This window comes from Trachypithecus francoisi, unplaced genomic scaffold (assembly GCF_009764315.1).
Source record: "Trachypithecus francoisi isolate TF-2019V2 unplaced genomic scaffold, Tfra_2.0 Lachesis_group12, whole genome shotgun sequence".
In the NCBI taxonomy this organism is placed as follows: Eukaryota; Metazoa; Chordata; class Mammalia; order Primates; family Cercopithecidae; genus Trachypithecus; species Trachypithecus francoisi.
In genome coordinates, this window is record NW_022681457.1 from 4,873,409 (window position 1) to 4,897,339 (window position 23,931).

Consider the following 23,931-nt stretch of genomic DNA (forward strand, 5'->3'; position numbering starts at 1 on the left):
AAGGGTCTTAGTCACTGCCTCCTGAGGTTGCTTGAAAGCAGAGAATTGTGCAGCTGCCATTTATCTATGACCAATAGGAAGAGCAACCAGTTACTGTTAGCAAAAGGGAGCCAGAAGACGGGCTGGAGGGCCCTGCCTTGTGAGTGGGGCATCTGTTGGACTTTCCACCTGGTCATATACTCTGCAGCTGTTAGAATGTGCAAGCACTTGGGAACAGCATGAGCTTGCTGTTGTGCACAGGGTATTTCTAGAAGCAGAAATAGACTGGGAAGACGCGCAACCAAGGGGTTATAGGCATCGCCCGTGCTCCTCACCTGTATTTTGTAATGAGAAATAAATTGCTTTTAAAGAAATCTAGCGTCTTTGCACTGTGTCTGCTGTGGAGGCAGGCTCCTGGCAAATGGGGTGAGGAGCTTGAAGAGAGTAGAACAGGCTGTGCTAATACACAGAAAAATAATTGTAACTTGCCCTAAATTGAATTATCCTTTATATACACCATTTACAAACCAAATAATTGTGGTTGGCAGTACCTGGCACTTTCCAGTTAATGTAAAGCTCTCATTCTAATTCACCTGCAAAGTATGGACCCATCCCCCACTGCCAGGCTGCTGCAGTCCCAGCAGTCTGTAGAAACAAGCATTTTGCAAATGATAAGCACCGGAATAACATAATGCTAGGCTTTATGCACGAAACCCATTAGATCTGCCAGTCTGAAGCCTGGAAAGGGCATTGATAGGGAGCATTTAGTACTTAGTAGCAATTTAATAAAATGTCCCAGGTCAGAGCTTGCTGGGGTGAGCCCCATTCCCATTTTACTGATGTCCAACAGTCATGTCACGTAATACATCATACCCAGGGCTTCACCACACTCAGCCTAAACACTAAAGGTAAACATGCTGTGAAGCAAAGGAAGCTAGATTCATGCTGTCCTTGGCAATTCGATGCCAAGACTCAGGGATAACCGTTACGAAGTTGTATACTACGTGTACGACATTACCCCAGAGAAACATGAGTGGACAGTGCTATGCATTGTGTTGACAGACTCTTAACTTGCCACACCATTCCATCATGGGCTTTTTTTTTTTTTTTTTTTGAGACGGAGTCTCGCTCTGTCGCCCAGGCTGGAGTGCAGTGGCCAGATCTCAGCTCACTGCAAGCTCCGCCTCCCAGGTTCACGCCATTCTCCTGTCTCAGCATCCCGAGTAGCTGGGACTACAGGCGCCCGCCTCGTCGCCCGGCTAATTTTTTGTATTTTTTAGTAGAGACGGGGTTTCACCGTGTTAGCCAGGATGGTCTCGATCTCCTGACCTCGTGATCCGCCCGTCTCGGCCTCCCAAAGTGCTGGGATACAGGCTTGAGCCACCGCGCCCGGCAAAGCATAATCTTAAACTTCACAAATTCCATGTGAAATAGTACAATTGGCCGGCGCGGTGGCTCAAGCCTGTAATCCTAGCACTTTGGGAGGCCGAGACGGGCGGATCGCGAGGTCAGGAGATCGAGACCATCCTGGCTAACACGGTGAAACCCCGTCTCTACTAAAAACTACAAAAAACTAGCCGGGCGAGGTGGCGGCGCCTGTAGTCCCAGCTACCTGGGAGGCTGAGGCAGGAGAATGGCGTGAACCCGGGAGGCGGAGCTTGCAGTGAGCTGAGATCCGGCCACTGCACTCCAGCCTGGGTGACAGAGCGAGACTCCGTCTCAAAAAAAAAAAGAAATAGTACAATTACCCTCCAAAAGCATGATCCATTAGCAAATGGGAAAGTGGGCTTTAAAAAACTTTAAGTTTTTTTTTTTTTGAGATGGAGTCACACATGATCTTGGCTTCCTGCAACCTCTGCCTTCTGAATACAAGTGATCCTCCTGCCTCAGCCTCTCTAGTAGCTGGGACCGCAGGCACGTACCAACACACCCAGCTAATTTTTGTATTTTTAGTAGAGATGGGGTTTTACCATTTGGGCCAGGATTGTCTCGATCTCTTGACCTCATGATCCGCCCACCTCAGAGTCCCAAAGTGCTGGGATTATAGGCGTGAGCCACCGCACCCAGCTAAAAATTTTTAAGATTTGGAGAAGACACCATCAGTAAAGACAAGTCACAGACTGGGAGAAAATATTTATAAGTCATCTCTATTTGAAGGTCTTGTATCCTGCTATAAAGAACTCTTGGCCAGGAGCGGTGGCTCACGCCTGTAATCCCAGCATTTTGGGAGGCCAAGGCAGGAGGATCACTTGAGGTCACGAGTTGCAGACAAGCCTGGCCAACATGATGAAATCCCATCTCTATTAAAAATACAAAATATTAGGCATGGTGGCACACGCCTGTAATCCCAACTATTCTGGAGGCCAAAGCAGGAGAATCACTTGAACCCAGGAGGTGGAAGTTGCAGTGAGTCGAGATTGTGCCACTGCACTCCAGCCTGGGCAACAGAGTGAGACTCCATCTCAGAAATAAAATAAAAATAAAAGAGCACCAAGATTTTTGGGATGAGAGAGAGAGAGGGGAGAGAGAGAGAGGAGGGAGGGAGAGAGAGAGAGAGAGAGAGAGAGAGGAGAGGAGGAGAGAGAGAGAGAGAGGAGAGAGAGAAGAGAGAGGAGACTGGGCATGGAGGGAGAGAGAGGACAGGAGAGAGAGAGAGAGAGAGAGAGAGGAGGGAGGGAGGAGGGGGGAGGGAGAGAGAGAGAGAGAGAGAGAGAGAGGAGAGCGGTGAGAGAGGAGAGAGAGAGAGAGAGGAGAGAGAGAGAGAGAGAGAGAGAGAGACTGGGCATGGTGGCTCAGGCCTGTAATCCCAGCACTTTGGGAGGCCAAGGCGGGCGGAGCACGAGGTCAGGAGATGGAGACCATCCTGGCGAACACGGTGAAACCCCGTCTCTACTAAAAATACAAAAAACTAGCCGGGCGAGGTGGTGGCGCCTGTAGTCCCAGCTCCTCGGGAGGCTGAGGCAGGAGAATGGCGTGAACCCGGGAGGCAGAGCTTGCAGTGAGCTGAGATCTGGCCACTGCACGCCAGCCTGGGCGGCAGAGCGAGACTCCGTCTCAAAAAAAAAAAAAAAAAAAAAAAAAGAGAGAGAAAACCTCTGTCTATAACAGCACTGTCCAGCAGAACTTGGTATTTTTTTGGGGGGAGGGAGATGGAGTCTCACTCTATCACCCAGGCTGGAGGGCAGTGGCACGATCTCAGCTCACTGCAACCTCTGCCTCCCGGATTCAAATGATTCTCCTACCTCAGCCTCCCGAGTAGCTGGGACTACAGGTTCGTGCCACCATGCCCAGCTAATTTTTATATTTTTAGTAGAGACAGGGTTTCACCATGTTGGCCAGAATGGTCTCGAACTCCTGACCTCGTGATCCGCCCACTTCGGCCTCCCAAAGCCACCACGCCTGGCCTCGATTTTTTTTTTTTTTTGACAGTCTCACTCAGTCGCCCAGGCTGGAGTGCAGTGGTGCGATCTTGGCTCACTGCAAGCTCCACCCCGCAGGTTCACGCCAGTCTCCTGCCTCAGCCTCCTGTGTAGCTGGGACTACAGGGGCCCGCCACCACGCCCAGCTAATTTTTTTGTATTTTTAGTAGAGACGGGGTTTCACTGTGTTAGTCAGGATGGTCTAGATCTCCTGACCTCGTGATCCGCCCGCCTAGGCCTCCCAAAGTGCTGGGATTACAGGCGTAAGCCAGCACGCCGGCCTTTTTTTTTTTTTTTTTTTTTTTTTTATTAAAATGTTCTATAGCTGCACTAATTGATAGTCTATACACAAGCCACTAACCCCATCTGTGGCTACTGAGCACTTAAATATGAATAGAGTGAGGCTGGGTGCCCTCTCATACGTGTTCCCAGAACTTTGGGAGGCCAAGGCCGGAGAATCACTTGAGCCCAAGAGTTCGAGACCAGTCTGGGTAATATGGGAGACCTTGTCTCTACTAAAAATAAAATAAATTAGCTGGGCATGGTGACACACGCATGTAGTCCCAGCTACTTGGGAGGCTGAAGTGGGAGGACTACCTGAGGCTCGGGAGGTCGAAGTTGCAGTTAGCTATGATTGAGCCACTGCACTCTAACCTGGGCGACAGAGAGAGACCCTAGGGAGTCTCTAAAAATACATAAAATACTGTCATTATTCAGCTATAGACTTGCAGTGTTCAACACAGTAGCCTTTAGCCCCATGTGGCTATTTAGATATAACACAGTCAAATTTAAAATTTTAGGTCCTCGGCTGGGTGCGGTGGCTCATGCCTGTTATCCCAGCACTTTCCGAGGCCGAGACGGGTGGATCACCTGAAGCCATGAGTTCGAGACCAGCCTGGCCAACATAGCAAAACCCCATCTCTACTAAAAACACAAAAATTAGCCTGGCGTGGTGGCATGCCTGTAATCCCAGCTACTCAGGAAGCTGAGGCAGGAGAATCGCTTGAATCCAGGAGGCGGAGGTTACAGTGAGCTCATATCGCGCCACTGCACTCCATCCTGGGTAACAGGGACGACTCCATCGCAAAAAAAAAAAAAAAAATTAGGTCCTCAGTCATAAAAGTCACGTTTCGAGTGCCAGTCACTACCGTATCCACCAGCGCAGATTTAGAAAATTTCCATCACAGGCCGGGCGCGGTGGCTCAAGCCTGTAATCCCAGCACTTTGGGAGGCCGAGACGGGCGGATCACCAGGTCAGGAGATCGAGACCATCCTGACTAACATGGTGAAACCCCGTCTCTACTAAAAAAACTACAAAAAACTAGCCGGGCGAGGTGGCGGCGCCTGTAGTCCCAGCTACTCGGGAGGCTGAGGCAGGAGAATGGCGTGAACTCGGGAGGCGGAGCTTGCAGTGAGCTGAGATCCGGCCACAGCACTCCAGCCTGGGTGACAGAGTGAGACTCCGTCTCAAAAAAAAAAAAAAAAAAAATTTCCATCACATAAAGTTCTACTAGACGATCCTGTTATCGACAGAAAAACAGCAGAAGGATCGCTCCACCCCAACCCCTGGCACCAATTAAATCACCCTCTGCGGATGAAATGAGAAGAGTAGCTTGCTTTCTCTTTTTTTTTTTTTTCCTTTTTTTTGAGACGGGCTCGCTCCGTCGCCCAAGCTGGAATGCAGTGGCGCAATCATAGTTCACTGCAGCCATGACCTCCCCGGATCAAGCGATCCTCCTGCCTCGACCTCCCAAAGTGTTGGGATTACAGGCGCTGCCACTGCACTCGGCGAGAGTAACTTTCACTGCACTTCTGAAAGCTCGTGGGCAGCTCCTGCCCCTAACAAAGATGGCGACGCCGCCACACATGCTCCTAGCACTCTCCGGCGGCCTGCCCTTCAAAAAGATGGCCGCCGCCTCATCCGGTTTGAAGGCCGAACGAACACAGCCACGCGGTATCCAAATCCCACGGGAGCCTACGCCGCGCAGAAACAGGACAGACACCGTATGACTCTCGCGATAATACGGGCGGGCTGAAGGCTGGTCACTTCTTACCAGCCTGAATAATCGCGCCCGGCGCCGTGGGGCCTAAGACTCTCGCGAGACAGTATCCACCACTTCCCGCCCGTCAGCCCTTCACGGTCCCCGAATCGTCTGCTGGTTTAAGAGCAGCCTGTCAATCAGAGTCGCGCTCGAGGCCCCGCCCAAGGCCGTGTACGCCGCTCCTTACGTAACTTCCTCTTCAGCCCCTGCGTAGTCGATAAGGAAACCCGGACGCCACTGCCGCTTTCTTTTTTCAGGCCGGCCGGGAAGATGGCGGACATTCAGGTGCGGGCTCGAGCTTTGGTGTCAGGCTGCAGGGTCCGCCCTGGCCTTCAGGGGCGCATCCGGGAGGGGAGAGCCGGGCGCCCAAGTTCGGGGGTTAATTCCGGGCGTCCGTGATTATTTTTTAGAGATTAGCTGGGGCAGAGGGCGCATGCTTTTGCCTGTTTCTAGATGAGTGCTTCCTAATTCCTGGGGGCTCCGGGCGTTAATGGAGGCTCAAGCGTTTTCTGACTTACCTTCTTAAAAACCAAGTTTAAGAAGGTTTTCTTGGAGTTTTCCGGTCTTAAGGGTTAATTCTATGGAAAAGGATTCCTAAGGGCGAATCCAAGGAGCCTGCCGTTTGGTATTTTAATTCTGAGTCTTTATGTACTACATAAGGAGTAAATCCTGGGTAGGCGACCTTGGGTCTTGGAGAATGATCCTCGCTGAAAGATTTCCAGGGTGTGAGAGGGGTGGTCCTGGTTTAGAGGATGAATTTTGCAAGCCCTAGGAGGCCTTCTGGAGGATATAAATTGAAATAACCTCGGGCTTAGATCTGAGTATGAATTACCTTACAGGGTAAGGTCGGGGTGGTCGTGTCTTAGAGGGTGATTCTGGGGCACCAGGCCTTGGAGGCCAGCCCTTTGCAAGTAAATGTAGAGAATGGGGTCTGGGAGGTTCTGGGAAGGTCTCTAGGGCTGGTTGCTGCAGGCTCCAAACTTAGCAGCTCATCAGTTTTCTCATACCTGTAGACTGAGCGTGCCTACCAAAAGCAGCCGACCATCTTTCAAAACAAAAAGAGGGTTCTGCTGGGAGAAACTGGCAAGGAGAAGCTCCCGCGGTACTACAAGAACATCGGTCTGGGCTTCAAGACACCCAAGAGGTGCGGGGAACCTCAGAAGAAAGAAGGGGACCCTGGCGTTCCTGCACGTGTGCCCACATCGAGTTGCACTGCCCACGTCTGAGTGGCTGGTCCCAGGGCTGATGGGAATTGTAGTTCGCTTCCCTGGGGCCACGCCCCCGGCTCTTTTCAGGAACCGCCTGCCCAAGGCTCACTCCTTTCTCTTTCCTATCCGTTCAGGCTATTGAGGGCACTTACATTGACAAGAAATGCCCCTTCACTGGTAATGTCTCCATTCGAGGGCGGATCCTCTCTGGTAAGTGTGGGAGTTCTTGGCGTCTGGGGCCTGAAATACTGAAAGAAGGGGCTTGGGGGCCCAGACTCCTGGGTCGTGGGTGAGAGAGGTGGTTGGGAATGCAAACTTGTGGGTACAGGAAGGGGCATGGGCAGATGATGTCTGTTTTCACGATGGTCTTCAGATGCCCACGTGGGCACTGCTGAGAAAGCCACTTGGTTAAAACTGATGCTGGAAACAGGGCTTCTTGGGATTCCTGCTCAGCTGCTGCTGACTCCCAGCATGCCCCAGGTTACCCATGGCCCTCTTTCCCATGGGACTTGACCTGGGATCTGCCCCTGCTCCTAGGTGTGGTGACCAAGATGAAGATGCAGAGGACCATTGTCATCCGCCGAGACTACCTCCACTACATCCGCAAGTACAACCGCTTCGAGAAACGCCACAAGAATATGTCTGTGCACCTGTCCCCCTGCTTCAGGTGAGCACCGTGGCCCACCAGGTTGCTCAGGCCACACGCTCGCAGCCTGCAGATTCCAGCTCAGGCCAATGTAAGGCCAACTGAGGGAGTGGGTGACTGAGGTGGCATCTCTGGGAAGCCCCAGAGTCTCAGGGTTTCTATATCATATGTTCTTCAGAATCAAAGTGTTCCACAGGTTGAATATCTCTGTCTGAAACGCTTGGGACCAGATTTTGGAATGTTCTCATATGCATAATGAGATGTTTTGGGGATGTGACATATGACAGAGGTCTAAACACGAAGCATATTTGTTTCATGTACATCTTATTCACACAGCCTGAAAGTAATCTTACGCAGTACATTTTATAATTCTGTGTGTGAAACAAAGTTTGCATACATTGAACCATGGGAAAGCAAAGGTGTCATGCTGGTACGCAAAAAGTGTCTGATTTTAGCTGGGCACCGAGCTCAAGCCAGTAATCCTAGCACTGTAGGAGGCTGAGGCAGGAGGATCCCTTGAGCCCAGGAGTTTGAGACCAGCCTGGGCAACATGGCAAAACCCTCTACAAAAAATACAAAAGTTTGCCAGGTGTGGTAGCATGTGCCTGTAGTCTCAGGTCCTCAGGAGGCTGGGGTGGGAGGATTGCTTGAGCCCAGAAAGTGGAGGCTGCAGTGAGCCGAGATGGCACCACTACTCTCCAGCCTGAGCAACAGAGTAAGACCCTGTCTCTGCCAGACACACACAAAATTCAGATTTTGCAGCATTTCAGAATTTTTGGATTAGGGGTGCTGAACCTGTAATCGACAGGTGCGTTGGAACCAAAAGGTTACACCAGATGGGAACCTCAGAAATGTTGGAATTAAACGTTTGTTCATTCCCTCAGCATGTTTTATTTAGAGCTTATCACGTGCCAGGTTTGGTGTGAGATGCTGGGGGTTCAGTGGTGAGCCAGGGACAAAGTCCTGCTTCCTCAGAGGGCATCTTCAGTCAGGGTGGGTGCCAGATGTCAGCCAGGTACAATGAGGGTGGGGATGTGGGCAGCTGATAATGGTGACCCTCTGGGCGGGGAGGATCTTGGGAGCAAGGTGAGAAGTCCTGTGGGCAGGGAGGAGGGTGGCTCGAACTCATGCTGAGCGATAAGGGGCCTGTGGTCGTGGGTGCTACAGGATCCCCCTGCTGCTCTGCTGGAATTGGGTGGTGAGGAGGCCACTGACAACCTGGGGGCCTCCAGTTTGGTCGTGAAATGGAGCGCGTCCACCCCAGCGGTCCTCAGAAGGGTGGTCACCTGCTCTGTGTGCAGCGTAGAGCTCGGTCCTTGGCACAAAGTTTGTACCAAAGAATGAGAGGGAGTGTGAATTGGCACATAGATCTTGGTTGGGGTTTGGTGGAGCCAAAGCAGAGAGCCTTCTGCCTGGCGAAAGGCAGGGTGGGCCTCCTGGGGTCCGCCGGGGTGGCCCCTCCTGAGGACACGGCCCTACCTGCCTCCACAGGGACGTCCAGATCGGGGACATCGTCACCGTGGGCGAGTGTCGGCCCCTGAGCAAGACCGTGCGCTTCAACGTGCTCAAGGTCACCAAGGCGGCCGGCACCAAGAAGCAGTTCCAGAAGTTCTGAGGCTGGACGTCGGCCTGCTCCCCACCATGAAATAAAGTTATTTTCTCCTTCCCAGGCCAGACTTGGGATCTCTGTGCCTTTACCAGAGCACTGGGGGGATGGAGGTGTCCCTCGGGGAATGGAGCAAGGCTGCTGTCAGAGAGGCCTCCTGGCCGTGTCTGTGGGTGAGGACAGTGGGGCCTGAGCTGAGATGCCTGTCTCCCCCTGGTCTCCTTTTTTGGTCCTTACCACCTTTTCGGTATCTGAATAAGGCTGATTACCTGGTGTGCTGTCCTCCCGCCCCCGCCGGTCTCTGGGGAGGAAGTGAGTGAGGGCGGAGGCCCCTGGGTCCTCCAGGTCCTGGTCTGTCTCTTTCCTGACCACCTCGGGTGGGGAGGAGGGGAAGCTGCAGCCTGCCTGCCGTGGGCATGGGCTCACCCAAGTAGAGTGCGATGTGCTGAGGTCCTGTTGTCTGGCTGTGAACTGTAAAGGTCTTGACTTCAGCCTGGGCCTCATATCCCTGCTTATAGCCAAGAAGGGGGCCCCATGCACCCACCACCCACTCCTAGTTTGGCACCATGCCTATTTGCATATGAGGAAAGTCACCTGGGAGAGGCCAAGTCCTCCACCTGGAGTCCCAGTTAGTAGCTGAGTTCCATATCTCAGATTCTAGAAACTTCCTTTGCGCCGTCTGCTTCAAAGTCGAAGTAAGGAGATGGGTGGTGTGGGCAAGTGGCATCATGACGCTGCCCTGGAGCCCGCTCAGTGGTACTGGGGCCCAGGCTGCTAGGAAGGAAGGAAGTAGGAAGCGCCCGGAGATGGCCCAACACCCAGAGGCCGCAGAGATAGGGGCCTTGGGAGGAACAGGGCAGGACAGACACGGCCTAGGGTTGTGGCACATGGGGAGGAAGGGTTTTACAGAGCTGGGGAGAGCACAGAGACCACCGCGAGAGGCAGGTACGATAGAAACAGGTGCACTTTGCGCATCACAGAGGTGGGATGACAGGCGTGGGGTCGGGGGGGGGCAGCAAGGCAAGAGCACACCAGAGGATCTGTGGGACCCGAAGGGGAGTGACCTGCATCAAAGCCGCAGCAGAGATGGGGGTACAGGCAAGGGAGGTCTGAATGCCCGCTGACCTCACCCCTTCGGGCCTGCCGGTGCCGGGGTCCCCAGGTCCCTGTCCCCCAGGCCTGTACCAGGGTCTGAGCCCAGCACTGGTACAAGGGTTGGGAGACAGGGCCATGGGGAGAGGAGCCGCCGCTGTCGCTGCTGTCTCGGGGACGCCGCCTCCCCGTGGGCCCAGTCCCTGCCTTATACCCAGGTCCAGGGAGGGCGGGGGTTCCTGCCAGAGGAAGTGGGGCCGCATCAAAGAGGGCAGGAAGGGGCAGGGACAGGTTGGGGGGACGCCGCCCTGAGTTGCAGAAACTGCACACCCACCCCACCCTATGCTGGGGGCAGTAGAGATCCAGCGAGGGGCAAAGGGGGAGTGTGGACTCCAGAGGGAGGGGACGGAGACCCAGAGGGGGATGGGAGGTCACGGCCCCCTCCCCTCGGCCGCAGGTGTTTCCGTTGGGGTGGGGCTGCTGTGTTTACAACAACAGCCCGGCTCCCCGGTTTCCTCCTCGATTGCTGGGGCGTCTCCTTGGCACCCCATTGCGTCAGGTTGTGTGCCGGGGTCAGAGTGTGTGCTGGGGAAGGACCTCTGCTGGGCCTGGTGGATGCAAAGACCAAGTTTAAAAGACCCTCTGGAACCCCTCGACAGGCCTCGCACCTGAAGAGTGGGGATAAGGACCATAGGTTCTTTTCATTTCTTTATTTTATTTTGTTTTTGAGGCAAAGTCTTGCTCCGTGGCCCAGGCTGGAGTGCAATGGCACAATCTTGGCTCATCGCAACCTCCGCCTCCCAGGTTAAAGCCATTCTCCTGCCTCCACCTCCTGAGTAGCTGGGTTTACAGACGTGTGCCACCACACCCAGCTAATTTTTTAATTTTTAGTAGAGACAGGGTTTCACCATGTTGGCCAGGCTAGTCTCAAACTCCTGACCTCATGATCCACCTCTGTTGCCTCCCAAAGTGCTGGGATTACAGGCGTGAGCCACCATGCCCAGCCAAGATAAACTATTTCTTAACCCACATATTCATGTGTCATAGTTCAGGAACAAGTCAGTGACAAACTTCTAGGTAATTCAACCTGAAGAAATTCTTTATATTCCAAGATAATTGCACTCTGAAAGATATCAGCCTTCCAGCCAGGTGCAGTGTCTCACGCCTGTAATCCCAGCACTTTGGGAAGCCAAGGTGGGTGGATCACGAGGTCAGGAGTTCAAGACCAGCCTGACCAAGATGGTGAAACCCTGTCTCTACTAAAAATACAAAAATTAGCTGGGCATGGTGGCAGGCACCTGTAATCCCAGCTACTCCGTAGGTTGAGGCAGGAAAATCACTTGAACCCGGGCAGTAGAGGTTGCAGTGAGCTGTGATCGCATCACTGCACTCCAGTCTGGGAGGCAGAGTGAGACTGCATCTCAAAAAAAAAAAAAAAAAAAAGCCAGCCTTCCTCATCTCAAAATCTTTCATGGAATCATAATTTCTGTAGAAATCTGCATATGCCTTCTTTCTTGGTTCAGCTACAGCAAACGTATAGAAAGCTGCAGCCCCCAGGGATACTATAATGCTTCAACAATATGAAATCACAGATGCTTGGCCAGAAGGCCACGCATCCGAGGTTTTGGCAAAACTTCAGAAGCCATGGTAGTTACTTTCCTTGATAACGTACGTCCGCCTCAACACCAACGTCCTTCCTGATTGATGGAAAAATGGATGGTCGTGAAGGAATTAATGATGTGAAGCTGCCACATTTCCACTGGGCGGACCTTGACCCCTAGGCTTCAGGGGCTCAATAACTGGAAGCAGTAAAGCCGAGACGGAGGCCCCAGATGCAGCAGAGACCCACCGAGGCTCTGTTCCAACTTCTGGCCCTGCAGCTCCCTAGCCGTGTGTGGCCTTGGAAGAGACCCACTCCTCCACCACAGAGCCTCAGTTTCCTAATCTGTTAAATGGCTTCTTGCCTCTCTGCCCTATTGGGAGGATCAATATGCTCATATGTGCCGGGTCCCGTGGCTCATGGCTGTAATCCCAGCACTTCGGAAGGTCGAGGCAGGCGGATTACTTGAGGTCAGGAGCTTAAGACCACCCTGGCCAGTGTGGCGAAACCATGTCTCTACTAAAAATACAAAAGTTAGCCGGTGTGATAGCGTGCACCTGTAGTCCCAGCTACTCAGGAGGCTGAGGCAGAAGAATCACTTGAACCCGGGAGGTGGAGGTTGCAGTGAGCCGAGATTGCACTCCACCTGGGCAACAGAGGGCGGGCGACTCAGTCTCAAAAAAAAAAAAAAAAAAAAAGCTCATTTGTGATAATGGGATAGAACTGTCCTGATTAAGTGTACACTGGAAAGTAACAACGCGGGGGGCCTTCAGCCTGCTGTTGGAGAAAGGCCCCATAGTGTCATGTTACAGCATCCCCTGGGGCCCCTTGGTCAGGTAGGCAGCCCTTGCTGTAATGGACCCATGGTTTTTGTTTTAATATTTATTGTATGATTGCAGAATCCTGGCTCCATTACAGCAAGGCCTGGTAGTTTGTCACGGGATGTTGAGTCTGTTCTAGCATGTTTCTAGAATATTCTGTCGAACACCTGTAGGGGGCCCCAATGGCATTGCCTTTTCACAGGAAAGTTAGCTTTTATAGTAGGGTTCTGGGTTTATAATGATAGCGGTCAGGCCAGGTGCCGTGGCTCACACCTGTAATCCCAATACTTAGGGAAGCCAGGGCAGGAGGATCGCTTGAGCCAGGAGTTAGAGACCAGCCTGAGCAACATAGGGAGACTCCTGTCTCTATTAAAAAATAATAATAATAATAATAATTAGGCCAGGCGCGGTGGCTCATACCTGCAATCCCAGCACTTTGGGAGGCCAAGGCAGATCACGAGGTCAGGAGTTCGAAACCAGCCTGGTCAATATGGTGAAACCCCATCTCTAAATACTAACATTAGCCGGACGTGGTAGTCCCAGCTATTCGGGAGGCTGAGGCAGGAGAATCGCTTGAACCCAGGAGGCAGAGGTTGCAGTGAGCCGACATCATGCCACTGCACTGCAGCCTGGGTGACAGAGTGAGACCCCATCTCCAAAAAAAAAAAAAAAAAAATTCAGCTGGGTCTGTAGTCCCAGCTATTCGGGAGGCTGAGGCAGGAGGATCACTTAAGCCCAGAGATCCGAGTCTATAGCAGGCTAGGATGACACCACTGCACTCCAGCCTGGGTGACAGAGCCAGACCCTATCTCAAAGCAAAAAACTAAAAAGACAGGCATCAGACCTACCGTGTGAAAATAGGGCAGGTCTCGGTTATCTTGTATTGCAGCCCTGCACCTCCGATATTAGAGCCAGATGGGCGTCATTGCTGCAGCCTTCTGTGGGCTATTAGAATACTAAGTAAGACCTTGGGCTCCCGTAACAGGCCCTGCTGATATTATATGGTTGCAATACTCAGGTATATTATAGCCGGCCCATGGCTATATTTGTAATTATATAATATAAAATATGTTATTGGCCAGATGCAGTGGCTCATGCCTGTAATCCCAGCACTTTGGGAGGCCGAGGTGGGCGAATCACAAGGTCAGGAGATCAAGACCATCCTGGCCAACGTGGTGAAACGCCATTTTAATAAAAATACAAAATTTAGCTGGGCATGGTGGCATGTGCCTGTAGTCCCAGCTACTCGGGAGGCTGCGGCAGGAGAATCGCTTGAACCCGGGAGGCGAAGGTTGCAGTGAGACAAGATTGCACCACTGTGCTCCAGCCTGGTGACAGAGCAAGACTCCGTTTCAAAAAAAAAAAAAAAATGTTATTTATGTAGCCGGCACCTGAGCTCATCGAACTAGTCCCAAGGTGTGTGAGTGGAGTCTGGAAATTGAATTGGAGTGTGTTCCAGGAATAGTTAAGCAGGCCACTGCCGAGTGTCAGCACTGCCCTGAGCCCAGCAGGAAATTCCTCGGTCTAACACTGTAGTAGGTTCTAGCTCTATTACATATTATAGCAAGGCAGGCCAGGCGCAGTGGCTCAGCCTGCAATCCCAGAACTTTGGGAGGCCAAGATGAAGGCTCTCTTGAGCCCAGCAGTTTGACACCAGCCTAGGCAACATAGGAAGACCCCCGTCTCTACAAAAAAAATTAAAAATCAGCCAGGCGTGGTGGTACGTACCTGTAGTACCAGCTACTTGGGAGGCTGAGGTGGGAGGATCGCTTCAACCTGGGAGGTCGAGGCTGCAGTGAGCTATTATCATGCCACTGCATTCCAGCCTGGGTGACAGAGTAAGACCCTGTCTCAAGAAAAAAAGTAAAAATAAAAGACCTATAGATGTTTCAGAGGTCAGTATAGATTTAGCTAGAACATTCTAGCAGAACACCAAGGATGTTCTAGATGAGTTTTAGGAGGACATCAAGCCTTCCCAGGGGCATTCATTCTGTACATATTTATTGTGCTGTTCCCCGGGAATGGGTGCAAGAGTGAGCAAGACAGCTCCAGCCAGGGCCTGGTGTCAGAGCCTGCAATCCAGTGGGATCCCTGGGGGCCCAGCCTGGCTGGGGAGTGGGGGCGTTAACAGGAACCAGGGCTACTACGGATGCCCTGTGTGCCCCATGTGGAGCCTTTGGCCTGCTGAAGCTTCTAATGAAATAGTAGGTTGGTGCAAAAGCAATTGTGGTTTTTTGTTTGTTTGTTTTTGAGTCTCACTCTGTTGCCCAGGCTGGAGTGTAGTGGCACAATCTCATCTCACTGCAACCTCTGCCTCCCGGGTTCAAGCAATTCTCCTGTCTCAGCCTCCCAAGTAGCTGAGATTACAGGCGCCCATCACCACGTCTGGCTAATTTTTGTATTTGTAGTAGAGATGGGGTTTTGCCATGTTGGCCAGGCTGGTCTCAAACTCCTGACCTCAGGTGATCCACCCGCCTCAGCCTCCCAAAGTGCTGGGATTACAGACGTGAGCCACTGTGTCCAGTCAGCAATTATAGTTTTTTTTTTTTTTTTTTTTTTTGGAGACAGAGTCTTGCTCTGTCGCCCGGGCTGGAGTGCAGTGGCCGGATCTCAGCTCACTGCAAGCTCCGCCTCCCGGGTTTACGCCATTCTCCTGCCTCAGCCTCCCGAGTAGCTGGGACTACAGGCACCCGCCACCTCTCCCGGCTAGTTTTTTGTATTTTTTTAGTAGAGACGGGGTTTCACCATGTTCGCCAGGATGGTCTTGATCTCCTGACCTCGTGATCCGTCCGTCTTGGCCTCCCAAAGTTCTGGGATTACAGGCTTGAGCCACCGCGCCCGGCCCGTTTTTTTTTTGTTTTTTTTTTTTTTTTGAGATGGAGTCTTGCTATGTTGCCCAGACTGGAGTACAGTGGCACGATCTCAGCTCACCGCAACCTCCACCTCCCAGGTTCAAGTGATTATCCTGCCTCAGCCTCCCTAGTAGCTGGGATTACAGGCATGTGCCACCACGCCCGGCTAATTTTTGTATTTTTAGTAGAGACCGGTTTCACCATATTAGCCAGGCTGGTCTGGAACTCCTGACCTCATGATCTGCCCGCCTCGGCCTCCCAAAGTGCTGGTATTATAGGTGTGAGCCACTGCGCCCAGCCTGCAATTGAGGTTTTAATGGCAAAAACCACAATTACTTTTGCACCACCCTAATATAAAGACACAATTATCCTCCCCATTTTCCAGATAAAGAACCTCTGCCTGGGACAGGTGTACCCGGAACAGTTAGGTTTTGGTTTTGAACTCAGTGCATGATTGTCCCCCCAGGTCAGTAGGGGGCACTATTGTGTAGGGGTGGAGAGGAGGGGCAGAGGTTAGGATGGCTCCGAGTGCACAATTCAAAGTTGCCTGGGGCCACTCTAGGCACAGAGGCAGGGGCCAGGGCTGGCTTTAAGGCCAGCTCCTTCTGTAGTCTGAGGAGTGGATCAGAAGGGACCAGCACCTGGTGAGTGCTCTGCTTGAACCATCTTTTTTTTTTTTTTTTTTTAAATGGAGTCTTACTCTGTCACCCATGCTGGAGCGCAGTGGTGCGATCTCGGCTCACTGCAAGCTCCGCCTCCCGGGTTCACGCCATTCTCCTGCCTCAGTTTCCAGAGTAGCTGGGACTACAGGCGCCTGCCACTACGCCTGGCTAATTTTTTTTTGTATTTTTTTAGTAGAGACGGAGTTTCACTGTGTTAGCCAGGATGGTCTCGATCTCCTGACCTCATGATCCACCCGTCTTGGCCTCCCAAAGTGCTAAGATTACAGGCGTGAGCCACCGCACCCGGCCTGGGAGCTTTCTATTGCTTTATAGTGGAGCCCTCAGGACATTATAGCTGTTCTGGGGGAGCCTGGGTGACAGTCTAAGAGGGTTCTAATAGATCCCTGGGGACATGAGAGCAGGCTCCCAGGGAGGGAAAGGGTGTAGTCAGGGCTCATTAGAGCAGAACCCTGAGGATCTGATGCCAGTCAGCCAGCTGATGCTATCAATGGGCTCCGGAGACATCGCAGGACCCCAGGACATCTGGAAGGGTTTCCCAGGTGGCACTAAGGGGCCTTGAGGCCTTTTTCTATTTTTCTTTAGGGTCTCGCTCAGTCATCCAGGCTGGAGTGCAGTAATGCAATCATGGCTCACTGCAACCTTGACTGAGGCCTTTTTCTTCTATGGCAGGAAGGAGGGCTATGATGGGGAATGTCTAGGCAGACCCCTGGCAGGCCTCTTGGCTAAAATCCCAGGCCATTATAACAGCAAGGAGAGGAGATCAGAATGGGGCAAGTAAAGACACCCCAGATGACCATGGCCGGCTGAATCATGGCCTCAAAGATGACCATGCCCTCATCCCCCAAAACCTCTGACTATGGCCTTATATGGGAAAAAAGGACTTTGTGATATGATTAGGTTAGGTTTAGATGGGGAGATGATCTTGGATTATCCAAGTGGCCCTAAACACAATCACAGGACTCCTTTGGAGAGGGAGGCAGGCCGGTTGGTGTCGGAGAGAGAAGATGTGAGGACCAACATAAGGGTCAGAAAGGGGAGAGGATGCCGTACTGCTGGCCTTGAAGATGGAGGAGTGGGCCACGAGCCAAGGAATGCTGGTCGCCTCTAGAACCTAGGAAAGGCAAAAACAACGATTCTTCCCTGGAGCCTCCAGAAAGAACACAAAACGGCTGGGCGCGGTGGCTCATGCCTGTAATCCCAGCACTTTGGGAGGCTGAGGCAGGCGGATCACGAGGTCAGGAGTTCGAGACCAGCCTGGCCAATATGGTTGAAATGCCGTCTCTACTAAAAATACAAAAATTAGCTGGGCGTGGTGGTGGGCACCTGTAATCCCAGCTACTTGGGAGGCTGAGGCAGGAGAATCACTTGAACCCAGGAGGCAGAGGTTGCAGTGAGCTGAGATCACACCACTGCACTCCAGCCTGGGTGACAGAGCCAGACTCCATCTAAAAAAAAGAACACAAGGCTGGGCGCGGTGGCTCAAGCCTGTAATCCCAGCACTTTGGGAGGCCGAGACGGGCGGATCATGAGGTCAGGAGATCGAGACCATCCTGGCTAACACGGTGAAACCCCGTCTCTACTAAAAATACAAAAACTAGCCGGGCGAGGTGGCGGGCGCCTGTAGTCCCAGCTACTCGGGAGGCTGAGGCAGGAGAATGGCGTAAACCACTCCAGTCCGGGCGACAGAGCGAGACTCCGCCTCAAAAAAAAAAAAAAAAGAACACAAGACCTGTGAGTATCATAGGTGGTCCAAGGAGCTTTACGAATGTCATGGTAATGTTACAGCAGGGCCCTGGGGACATGAGAGCTAAGGCTGGGTTATAGAGGACCCCACAGTGATGGTAGTCAGACTTCCAGCAAAAACATAGCAGGCTCCTGGGGGACACCGTAACAGGGCATTGAGGACTCTGTCAGGGTCCAAGGAACCTTAGAATGAGGCCCAGGGAAGGCGGAGCTTGAAGTGAGCCGAGATCACGCCGCTGCACTCCAGCCTGGGTGACAAAGTGAGACTCCGTCTTATTTATTTATTTCTTTCTTTTTTTTTTTTTTTTTTTTTTTTGAGGCGGAGTCTCGCTCTGTCGCCCGGACTGGAGTGCAGTGGCCGGATCTCAGCTCACTGCAAGCTCCGCCTCCCGGGTTTACGCCATTCTCCTGCCTCAGCCTCCCGAGTAGCTGGGACTACAGGCGCCCGCCGCCTCGCCCGGCTAGTTTTTGTATTTTTAGTAGAGACGGGGTTTCACCGTGTTCGCCAGGATGGTCTTGATCTCCTGACCTCGTGATCCGCCCGTCTCAGCCTCCCAAAGTGCTGGGATTACAGGCTTGAGCCACCGCGCCCGGCCTCTTTTTTTTTTTTTTTTGAGACGGAGTCTCCCTCTGCCGCCCAGGCTGGAGTGTAGTGGCCGGATCTCAGCTCACTGCAAGCTCCGCCTCCCGGGTTCACGCCATTCTCCTGCCTCAGCCTCCCGAGTAGCTAGGACTCCAGACGCCCGCCAGGTCCCCCGGCTAGTTTTTTGTATTTTTAGTAGAGACAGGGTTTCACCATGTTAGCCAGGATGGTCTCAATCTCCTGACCTCGTGATCCGCCCGTCTCGGCCTCCCAAAGTGCTGGGATTACAGGCTTGAGCCACCACGCCCGGCCCGAGACTCCATCTTAAAAAAAAAAAAAAAATGAGGCCCGGGGCTGCTGGAACAGTGTCCTGAAGACATTACAGGATCCCAAGGAAACTAGAAGGGACAGCTAAGGACAGGGCAGGTGCCTCAGGGCATTTTGGGGAAGAGCTGAGGATGCTGTAATTAGGATTCTTAAGAAGTTAAAGCAGGTTCCCTCTGTCTGTTAGGAGTGGACCTTGGCGTGGGTGTCACTGGATCTTCTAGTAGGACACAGGGAGAATCAGAAAAATGAAGACATTCCAGACAATGAGAACAGAGATTTTTTTTTTTTTTTTTTGAGAAGGAGTTTCGCTCTGTCGCCCAGGCTGGAGTACAGTGGCTCGATCTCGGCTCACTGCAAGCTCCACCTCCCAGGTTCATGGCATTAGCTCCTGCCTTAGCCTCCTGAGTAGCTGGGACTACAGGCGCCCACCACTACGCCCGGCTATTTTTTTGTATTTTTAGTAGCAATGGGGTTTCACCATGTTAGCCAGGATGGTCTTGATCTCCTGACCTCGTGATCCACCTGCCTCGGCCTCCCAAAGTGCTGGGATTACAGGCATGACCCACCGCGCCCGGCCAAGAACAGAGATTTTACCTGATGATTAATTTTATGTGTCAATTTGACTGAGCCACAGTGAGTGACCAGATATTTGGTCAACATTATTCTGGATGTTTCTGTGTGGGTGTTTTAGGATGAGATTGATATATATGTTTGTGAGACAGGGTCTTGCTGTTGCCCAGGCTGGAGTGTAATGGTGTGATCTCGGCTCACTGCAAGCTCTGCCTCCCAGGTTCACGCCATTCTCCTGACTCAGCCTCCAGAGTAGCTGGGACTACAGGAGCCCGCCACCACACCCGGCTAATTTTTCTGTAGTTTTAGTAGAGATGAGGTTTCACTGTGTTAGCCAGGATGATCTCGATCTCCTGACCTTGTGATCCGCCCACCTCGTCCTCCCAAAGTGCTGGAATTACAGGCTTGAGCCACTGCGTCCCACCTTAAAAATTTTTTTTTTAAATAGAGACAGGGTCTACCTATGTTGGCCAGGTTGATCTCAAACTTCTGGATGTTTTGACTAACGGAGGCAAGATGGTGCATTTCCGGGTTTTTCATCACCAACTTTTCCCCATGTGCGGAGGGATGCAGCTGGCGCCAGGGAAGGTGCAGACCAACCAGGCATGCGCCAGTGATGTCAATCCGAAGAGATCAATTTACCTGGTGGCACCTGCGGCGCCTTCCCCCACCCCTCCCCTGACGCGTCCGTGCCCCGCCTATTGCCCTTCCACTCCTAGAAAAGCCACTCCTGGCAGATGCGCGGCGGCGGGCTTCCTCAGCCCCTACCTTTGTCGGGACTGCATTAGGAACTCTGCCCGAGAGCTCTACTGGGTGACTCTCTCGGCCTCCTTTGCCGGAGGCCAACAGACTTCACCCCCATACCTTTTTCTCTGGAGCTAGATGACCAAAGAATAAATTTGCAGTTTTGCTTTTAGCCTTGCCTACTTGCTGGTTCTTTTGTGCACGCTCTGGTGGTCTTAGAAAAACAAATCAGTTGGTGCCGAAACCCGGGAGGAGACCCCTCCTCAGGCCTCTAAGGGTTGAGGAACCTCCTCCTGCTCCCACGCGGCAGACGGACCAGGACCTGAGACCCGCTTCCCTCACTCTCACGGCCTTTCTGGGGTAAGTGCCCTTGTCTCCTCTTTACCTCCCTCGGCCAGAAATCCTGCGCAGGTCCGAGGTCCATTTGGAGCCACCAAGTGGCTCAGGAGACCCGTTCAGGACGGAGACGTCCGCCTGAAGGTAATCTCCATTTTGGCTTCAAGAGCCTCCAGTTTGTCTCTGCTTTCCAAAGGACGCTTTGAAGCCAGGCAGGGATCCATTTCCATTTCCATTGTCCCATTGTGTAAGTAAAGAGGAAACAAACGGGAAACCCCCAGTCCAAATTTCCAAAGAGGACCCCCTTAGGGTGCCTCCTAGCCAATTTAAAAAAACCTTACAGCTTGAACAAGACCTTAGGAGGAAGAGGTTAATTTTCCTTTCCACTGTGGCGTGATCAACCTCAGCAATTTCTGCCAGCGGCTAGGCAAGTGGTCCGAAATTAATTACGTACAAGGCTTTGGCCTTATGCTCTCGTCCCGACCTGCCCTATATTCCTCCTTCTCTCCCCTCTCTCTCCAACCCCTCCCTTCCTGCCCAGACTCCTCCTTCCTCCTCCTTATCTACTAGTAATCCACTCGGTCCCGTGCCTCCTTTGGGCCCCCAACTGGCTGTCTTGAGTCCCCTATCTCTGCCCACACCCTCCTACAGTGTTAGCACCTTTGTGAGAGGTGGCTGGGGCAGAGGGGGTAGTCAGAGTACATGTCCCTTTTTCATTGGCCGATCTTTCAAAATTGAGAAGTGTTTAGGGGATTTCTCAGCTAATCCTACCATCTACATAAAGGAATTTAGATACCTTTGTCAGGCCTATGACTTAACTTGGCATGACCTCCAGGTTATCCTAACCTCTACCCTAAACTGACTGAGGTTCTAACCCAGTATACCCGGTTGGATCCGGCCTCCCCGACAGGGGCCACTATTTTGGCGTCTTATTTCATTTCTCAATCAGCTCCTGACATTCGTAAGAAACTTCAAAAGGTAGAAGATGGTCCTCAGGCACCAATACAAGACCTGGTTAAATTAGCCTTTAGGTCTATAACTCCAGAGAGGAGACGGCAAGCTCGCCTTGAACAGAAGTTACAGCTCCTAGCAGCGGCTTTACAGCCCAGTTGTAACCCCAGGCCAGAGAGTACACACTCCGCAGACTCCAAGGCTACAAAAGGAGCCTGCTATAAGTGCGGCAAAGCAGGACACTATGCCAACAGGTGTCCGCAAGGTCCCCGAGCCCCAACGCAGCCTTGCTATAAGTGCAAGGCATCAGGACATTGGACCAGTCAATGTCCTAACCTCGTCCACCAGCAACCCCTGCCCTGCTTGCCAGCAGGGAGGACACTGGAAGTCTGATTGCCCCACCCTGAGAACAGGTGCTGCGTCTCCACGTGACCCCCTTTCCCAGGATCCTGGGAGCTCCTTCCAGCTCCTACATCTAGACGACGACAACTGAAGGTGCCGAGACTCGGGGACCCCCATCACCCTCGCCGAGCCGCGGGTAACTCTCCTGGTAGCGGATAAGACAATCAATTTTTTAATCAACAGCGAGGCTACCTATTCTGTTTTGCCGTCCTTCTCTGGACCTAGCCTTCCATCCAATATCTCTGTAGTAGGAGTAAGCGGAAAGCCATCCACTCCACAAAAACTCCACTCCTTAATTGCTGCCTGGCCAACAACTACTCTGCGCACTCGTTCCTCATTCTCAGCTAAAAAGGGCCCCTACCGAAAGCAATCAGTGGAAATCAGTTTGGCTTTCCCCCACTCGCCTCAAACTTACTAAATTTTCTTAACTATCTCATACTCCTCAACCTTGCTGGGACCTTCCTTCTGGGTTTTGCCCCTATTCCAACAAATGCTTCCATTCCTCGTTCCTGTGCTGATGCTGTGCCTTGTTTATTTCTTCATCCGTGCGTCCAAATGCCAACCATGGGCCCCGACCTTGACGACGCCCCTTAACAGCAGGAAGTAGCCAGACAGACCACGGCGCCCCTTATCACTATTACCAATAAAAGGTTGGAATGTTTTGACTAACGGAGGCAAGATGGTGCATTTCCGGGTTTTTCATCACCAACTTTTCCCCATGTGCGGGAGGATGCAGCTGGCGCCAGGGAAGGTGCAGACCAACCAGGCATGCGCCAGGTGATGTCAATCCGAAGAGATCAAGATTTACCTGGTGGCACCTGCGGCGCCTTCCCCCTCCTCCCCTGACGCGTCCGTGCCCCGCCTATTGCCCTTCCACTCCTAGAAAAGCCACTCCCGGCAGATGCGCGGGGCGGGCTTCCTCAGCCCCTACCTTTGTCGGGACTGCATTAGGAACTCTGCCCGAGAGCTCTACTGGGTGACTCTCTCGGCCTCCTTTGCCGGAGGCCAACAGACTTCAGCCCCATACCATTTTCTCTGGAGCTAGATGACCAAAGAATAAATTTGCAGTTTTGCTTTTAGCCTTGCCTACTTGCTGGTTCTTTTGTGCACGCTCTGGTGGTCTTAGAAAAACAAATCACTGGACTCAAGCGATCCTCCCAACTTGGCCTCCCAAAGTGCTGGAATGACAGGCATGCGCCACCACACCTGGCCCCCCATCAGACTCTGAACCAGCTAAACGTCCACTAATCCTGGAAGTCAGTTCCTAAAATGAATCTCTTTCTGTGTATGCATATACACATTCTGTGGCTTCTGTTTCTCTAGAGAACCTGAACTAATACACTCCCTGACCCAGCCGCTCCACTCACAGGTGTATGCCCAATAAAGCTGAAAATAGGCCAGGCATGGTGGCTCACACCTGTCATCCCAGCACTTTGGGAGGCCAAGGTGGGAGGCTGTTTGGAGCCCAGCGGTTTGAGACCAGCCTGGGCGTCGTAGCAAGACGCTATCCCTGCAAAAATACAAAAATTAGTTGGGCCTGGTGGCAGGTGCCTGTAATTCCAGCTACTTGAGAGGCTGAGGCAGGTGGAGTGCTTGAGCCTGGGAGGTCAAGGCTGCAGTGAGCCATGATCGCCGCTCCACAGCATTCCAGCCTGGGTGACACAGCCAGACCCTGTCGAAAAAGGAAAAGGAAAAGGAAAGGGGGAAGGAAGGAAGGAGGGAAGGAGGGAGGGGGAGGGGACGGGGAGGGGAGGGGGAGGGGGAGGGGGGTAAGGGAAGGGAAGGGAAAGGACTTCATATGATATGATTCCATTTCTACAAAATGTGCAGAATAGGCAAATCTATGGAGACAGAAAGCAGATGAATGGTTGCTGGGGGCCAGGAGAAGGGGCTGCTTAATGGAGACAGACCTTCTGTTTGAGCTGATAAAAAACCTCTGGAACTCAGGCCGGGTGCGGTGGCTCAAGCCTGTAATCCCAGCACTTTGGGAGGCCGAGACGGCGGATCACGAGGTCAGGAGATCGAGACCATCCTGGCTAACACGGTGAAACCCCGTCTCTACTAAAAAATACAAAAAAATTAGCCGGGCGAGGTGGCGGACGCCTGTAGTCCCAGCTACTGGGGAGGCTGAGGCAGGAGAATGGCGTGAACCCGGGAGGCGGAGCTTGCAGTGAGCTGAGATCTGGCCACAGCACTCCAGCCTGGGTGGCAGAGCGAGACTCCGTCTCAAAAAAAAAAAAAAAAACCTCTGGAACTCGATAGAGGTGACAGTTGCACAACATTGTAAATGTGTTAAATGACAGTAAGGGTAAATATTTTGAATAGTT

At 52.4% G+C, this 23,931-nt stretch overlaps 1 protein-coding gene, 1 long non-coding RNA gene and 1 other non-coding gene across 3 annotated transcripts; 2 read left to right on the top strand and 1 right to left on the bottom strand.

Moving 5' to 3' along the window:
• Window positions 1-5,695: 5,695 nt before the first annotated feature.
• On the top strand, window positions 5,696-8,968 carry RPS11 (ribosomal protein S11). The gene is made up of 5 exons (XM_033224057.1): window positions 5,696-5,725; window positions 6,454-6,582; window positions 6,780-6,858; window positions 7,186-7,315; window positions 8,786-8,968. The coding sequence occupies exons 1-5, from the start codon at window positions 5,711-5,713 to the stop codon at window positions 8,907-8,909; spliced, it is 477 nt and encodes a 158-aa protein (XP_033079948.1). The 5' UTR covers window positions 5,696-5,710; the 3' UTR covers window positions 8,910-8,968.
• On the top strand, window positions 6,988-7,075 carry LOC117094054. Its single transcript, XR_004441381.1, has one exon. It is a non-coding gene; the product is annotated as a small nucleolar RNA SNORD35 (small nucleolar RNA).
• LOC117091578 lies at window positions 8,161-10,133 on the bottom strand. The gene is made up of 4 exons (XR_004440472.1): window positions 9,495-10,133; window positions 9,170-9,371; window positions 8,774-8,923; window positions 8,161-8,390 (listed from the first exon to the last, which is right to left on the bottom strand). It is a non-coding gene; the product is annotated as an uncharacterized LOC117091578 (long non-coding RNA).
• Window positions 10,134-23,931: the final 13,798 nt, after the last annotated feature.